The 6,000-nt window shown below is 44.3% G+C and overlaps 1 protein-coding gene across 6 annotated transcripts in view; it reads right to left on the reverse strand.

Annotated features, from left to right (window-relative positions):
• Window positions 1-6,000, reverse strand: part of Slc26a5 (solute carrier family 26 member 5) — a 59,330-nt gene that overhangs the window by 32,271 nt on the left and 21,059 nt on the right. For 3 of the 6 annotated variants that reach the window (XR_002377905.1, XR_002377904.1, XM_021161870.1), the window contains exons 1-2: window positions 5,372-5,562; window positions 4,396-4,535 (exon numbers count right to left, since the gene is read on the reverse strand). Coding sequence is in view for 3 of the 6 variants with exons in the window: in XM_021161870.1 (XP_021017529.1) it covers window positions 4,396-4,535; window positions 5,372-5,523 (292 nt within the window). In the remaining 3 variants the exon portion in view is untranslated. Of the gene's footprint in view, window positions 1-4,395; window positions 4,536-5,371; window positions 5,574-6,000 lie in introns of those variants that run through there. The other 3 variants (XM_021161868.1, XM_021161872.1, XM_021161871.1) reach the window with 1 other exon arrangement.

Below are 6,000 nucleotides of genomic sequence, written 5' to 3' on the forward strand. Positions count from 1 at the left end.
CGGTAACATCTCTTGGCCTGTGCACTCCCCTCCACCTGATGTCTAGGCTTCTTCACTTGTCTCATATCAGACGTTATGGTCTCCCCGACCCCTCTGCTGCCATCTGCTCATTCTGTATGTAGTTTTGGACAGGTATCTTCCAAGTGAGCCAAGCCTGGTTCACTTCCAGGTTTGCAGTTTTCCAAACAGAATAATTGATACTTTATTCCAAGAGTCTTTAGAAGTGCAAGTCACCCCCTTTAGGGTGCTGTGGCTAAAATTCCTCCCCTTGGGGAGAGACATGAGTAATATCTACTTCCTTCTAAGATCCCAACAACATGATTTAACCAAAGCACATTCGGAGGAAGCAGTGAGCTTATCAGGGTTTCTTACAGAGCAATGGCTGAGGGTTACAGCTGGAACATGGGCGACCTTGAAGCAGCCACACTGTAAGCTGTGCACCCAGCATGACTAATGGCTTCCCCATCTCTATTGCTACTTTATAACTGTCATTTTGCCACTGCTATGAATCGTAATATAAATATCTGACATGCAGGATATCATACACAATCCCCAAAGGGGTCAAGGCCCACAGGTTGAGAACCAATACTCTAGCTTCTCCCAGGGACTCTGGAGCCATGTGCAAGTGGGGCAGACTTGCATAAGCTGGGTAGGAGAGGTAGCCAGATATGCAGGTGAAGGTCCCATGACACTCCCTGATCCCTCATTCCAACTGTGGGTGACAGTGAGTAAGCCAGGCTGTGGTGGTCTTTGGTATGCAGGCCCAGCTAGACTCCTGAAGATGGCTGCAGTTTGGCTAGAGGATAGTCTTGCACAGCAGGGGCCCTCTCTTCATTCCACAGCCCCCTTCCCCCACTCCCCCCCCCCCAGTTCCTGCCAGTTCCCTCCAGCCTTTACCTGCCAACTTCTCCTACTTTTTAAAAATGGACTTTCTCAGAGCAGTTTTAGGCTCACAATACATTAACTGGACCGTATAGAGAGGTCCTGTATTCTTCCTGTCCCCTCACATGCTGTCCCCACTGTCAGTGCTCACACATCACAGTGGCACATTTGCCACAAAAGATGAACCTGCAATGAGACATCATTATCTCCCATGGCTTGGGCTCCCTCTGATGTGTGTCCTGTATGCACCTTCCATTACAGAATGATACTGAATAGTCCCCTGTGGCTCTCAATCCTCTACATTCTACCATCCTGTCCCTTCCACCTCACAAATCCCTAGTCGGCTGATCCTTTTACTGTCTCCAGTGCATTTTTCAGAGCATTACGTGATTGAAACTACATATTACATGCCTTTCAGATCTACATTTCTCACTTAAAGATACACATTCATGTTTCTTCTATGTCTCTCCATGCATTGCGAGCTCTTTGTTTTTAAGTATTCCATCTTCTGGATGTACGGTTGTTGGTTGTTTTGTTTTGTTTTGTTTTAACTATTAACCTATTCAGAGACATCTTGCTTTCAAGGTTTGGCCATTATGAAAAAGGCTATGTGGATGTGTGGACTTACTTGAGGTTTGTCTCCTTCCTTCCTTCCTTCCTTCCTTCCTTCCTTCCTTCCTTCCTTCCTTCTTTCATTTTTGAGTCTATTTTTTAAAGCAGTTAGGCTATTTTTCACTCAAGAATTAGGGGGTAGTTTCTCTAGAACCCACGGGAGATAGGTGGTCTGTGCTCTGAACAGTGGCTCTTGCACCTGCTCAATTGTTTTAGGTCGAAAGGAAATGCATAAGGTGTCACTTCTTTCTAGGAAATTTGCATTCTACACTGTGCATCTGTGTTCTCTCCCTCCTATACTCTGCTGGAGTGACGCATGGCAGGAGCGCTGGGTGCCATCATTCTCAGCCTTCTGGCATCCCTCCACTCTTTATCCTCAGCTTTGAGATCTCAGAGGGATTCCCAGGACACTTCTAAATGCATCTACTGCATTTTAATGCTCTGAAGGGAAACAAAGAGCAAATGAAGAGTCAGAAAGCATCCCTGCTTCATATGCAGTGATGCAGTCACTCTAATCCTGGCCCTTCAAAACCTTATTTCTAGCAAAGAAAAGCATGTGCATCATCTAGAGATCCGAGTGGCATGCCAAGGCTCTGGCTGGGAAGGGGTGGCCCCTGCTCCCTGCTGCCCTCTCCTGGTGTCATCTCCAGGAGCAATCACCCCAGTATTGCTACTGTCTGTCTGCTTTTCTGTGCCATTTTCTCTGGTACACTCTAGAGACACTGTTATCGTGCTGGCATGGGGTCAGAGGCCAGCAAGCTGCTAGCATCCTACAGCACACAGCAGTCCCCGCAGCAAAGATGGAAATGACACGGGACTGAGAGACTCAGTAGATAATGTGTCAGTGCACAGTGTTCTGCAATGTGGGTTCACAAATTCCAGTTGTCTGTTATGGTATTCATTTCCTAATTTAACAATTTTGAATAGAAACCATTGACTTCTAGTATTTCAGCTTCTCGTTATACAATAACAAGCCTTTTTTCTTTGTCACTAATGTTTGTTTTCTTTCATCCATCCCTGGTGTTCGGGTAGCTTACTACATGTGTCTGACTTTAAATTGCTTTTCCTTTAGTCTGATTCCTAGCAAAATTCTTCTTTGTAGTCTAGGGAGGCCATTAACATATAATCTTCTTTCCTTAGCCTCTGAACAGCACGGGTTACATGTCTGTACCACCAAGCCAGGCTAACATATCTCTCTCTCTCTCTCTCTCATAAGAAGGAAAAAATTTTTTTTTTTTTTTTTTTACTTATTATGTATATAGTGTTCTGCCTGCATGCATGCCTGAAGGCCAGGAGAGGGCACCAGAGATCCCATTACAGATGGTTGTGAGCCACTGTGTGGTTGGTGGGAATTGAACTCAGGACCTCTGAAAGAGCATCCAGTGCTCTTAACCACTGCACCATCTCTCCAGCCCCCTCTGTCTTTCTTAAAGCATCATAAAAAAAATCCTTTCATTTGTTGATGAGTTTTCTTCAGGGGCAACAGTGTCTAGCCAGCATCCTGACTGTCACTTCTGATTGTCACCATATGCTCCTGCAATCCTAGTATCCTGCCTTCCTCCAGCCCCTTGACCACAGCCAGCTGGACCACACCCCGACTCTGGCTGTCCCTTCTCTCTCTTACATGCTCATGCCCTCCCTCTCTCTTTTCAATTCTTCTTTACTCCAACCCCTTCCTATTTTGATGTCTTCCTTTTCTTGTGTGATCCACCAAGTCCTTTAATTACAGTTGCTTGTATTAATGCATGTTGAATCCACTTTCCCAAACAACTTTTTTTAAAAAAAAGTTTTGTTTGTTTGTTTTTTGTTTTAAAGATTTATTTATTTATGTATATGAGTACACACTGTAGCTATACAGATAGTTGTGGACCTTCATCTGGTTGTTCGGAATTGAATTTAGTACCTCTGCTCCCTCAGGTCGGGCGGGTGGTTTGTGAGCCACCATGTGGTTGCTGGGATTTGAACTCAGGACCTTTGAAAGTGTAGTCAGTCCTCTTACCCGCTGAGCCACCTCACCAGCCCCCCCCCCAAACAACTTTTCAATACCTCTTTACGTAAACTAGCTCCCCTATAGTGTTCCAGTGTCCTGTCTTTTCCTTTATGATGTTTACAGTTTTAAAATGTGTATATACTCTTTTTTTTTATTTTTGAAACAGGGTTTCACTAGTGTAGCATTGCCTGACCCAGAACGTGATATTTAGACCAAGTTGGCTTGGAAATCACAGTGATCCATCTGTGTTAGGATTAAGGGCATGTGCCTGCCACCATGCCTGGCTCACAAATTGATATTTTCTAACATTCTTATAGTACAGATAAACCCACAGGGTTGTAAAGGAAATTCAGTATACCATAATTGCTTTCAGTTATGTCATAGGCCTAGAAGCAAGAACTCTACTGCAACTATAGCAAAATGTTGACTTCAAATCAGTACCATCACTGTCTACTGTGAATGATCCCAAGGCTTCTTAAAGATTAAATTTCTAAAAAGAAATAGTTTAGAAAGGCAAAAGCTACTAGAACAATATGACAAAACCCAAAACCAAACAGAACAAGCCATGTATCTGAAACTATGATAGACACAAGCCAAATGGTTATTTGAGGGGATGAGAGTAAGACTAACAAACAATGAAACACACACACACACATGCACACACACACAGACACACATGCACGCGAATGTGTGCAGCGCACACACGCTTACATAGAGACAGAGAGACAGAGAAAAAGAGAGGACAGACATACAGCGAGACCAAGAGAAAGAGTGAGAGACAGACAGACAGACAGACAGACAAACACACAGAGAGACAGAGTGAGAGTGATATACAGAGTCAGAGAGTGAGAAGTGGACAGACAGACAGACACACACACCATAACAAGAGAGCAGTGATAAGTTATACTAACCTTGGGGAAGCTGGAGCACTCCAGTGCTTATGCCCGAGACCAAGTCACCTAACACATACTCCTTGAATTTATATGCTGGCAGCCACTTAGTGATAGGCAGGAACATGTAAATGATGTTTCTTATTTTTTTAGGAGTACACCTAGGAAAACACAGATCCAGATCCAGTTGTCAGTGAGGGACGTCTCTGTGGACCTCACACTAAGGGGTTTTCTAAAATTCAGCTCCAGGAGTGATAAGGAGCAATCCACAATTAGCAATTAAGATGCTACTAAACGTGGTGGGAGCAACGATAGAGAGGCTGAGCCATGCCTGGGTGACAATTGGGGGTGGGGGGAGGGTGGTAGGTGTTCTAGAGCTGTGTGGAGAATTTGAGAACAGATTCGTAAACCTTTACATAGATGTAAGGCACAGTCGAAAACCAGTAAACATGGTATGCTGGTTAGTTTAATTAACATAACGGAGAATCATCTGGGAAGAGAGTCTTAATGAGGAATTGTCTAGATTGGTCTATGAGCATATCTGTGGGAAGGGTCTTGACTGATAATTGTAGTATGATCCAGTCTATTGTGGCACCATTAGCCACGCCGGAGAGAAGGAGAGAGCTATCAAGGATCCACCCTCCGCTCCTGGCTGTGGATCTCATGTTTGCGGTTCCTATCTTGACCGCCTGCAATAATGGAACTGTAAGCTAAAGAAACCCTTTTCTCACTTACGTTGTTTTTTGTCAGGCTGTTTTATTACGGCAACAGAACTGAAACTAGGACCCATGGTGAAATACACGGTGCTCATGTGACCAACCAAGACATATCCCCCCTGCCCCCCATACCACCAGAACCACCGTGGGTGGATCTGCAAACTGGCAGTGCTTGCCATTCGCCATTCGTTCTTCCTCCCGCTTGCCAGAAACCCCTCCTTTATACACGTAACCTTGCAACCCTCACACAAAACGCCCGCAGAGGAAATGGTTAACCGTACGTGAAAGCCTGCTTCAGCTTATCTCCAATGGAATCTGTGACTTTGTCCTTGACGTGCAGCCTCTCCTGGAGGACAGGATGACTAAAGATGGGCCTTTCCACGTAGTACCTCTGGGTCTCTGCAGGGATTTCATTTTCTTCAGCATGATCCATGGTCTGCAGTTATTCACCAACAGCAGGAGACAAGCATTTCTGGATGGCCACTAAGGGAGAAAATAAAAAAATCCCATTTTAGATGGTAAAAGCTGTCTCTTCCTCAGGATGTTCTAGGCTCTGAGGATTTCTCGGTAACTGAAGAACACATCCCATATTGTTGTGTAGAGTTGTGCTCACTTACAAATATAGTGAGCAAAAATAAATGAAAAAAAAAAGCCATAAACCTTATTTATTTCCCCTCAGAGCAATAAATAGGGAACGTGTAAGTGTTCAGCAAGAGTTCATGGTAAGTTTAACGACAGTCCTGCAGCCCCTGTCTCTAGCTCTGCATTAGGGGGAAGTGTGAGTCAGGTGAACTCTGGCCAGCTATACTCAAACAAAAGGAAAGATGGTAAGATTGGTCCTTAAATTGACCTCATGTCTTGTGAGGTATTTTACCCTCTTTCTTTCTTTCTTTTTTTTTTTTTAAATTAG

This window comes from Mus caroli, chromosome 5, assembly GCF_900094665.2.
Source record: "Mus caroli chromosome 5, CAROLI_EIJ_v1.1, whole genome shotgun sequence".
Lineage (NCBI taxonomy): Eukaryota > Metazoa > Chordata > Mammalia > Rodentia > Muridae > Mus > Mus caroli.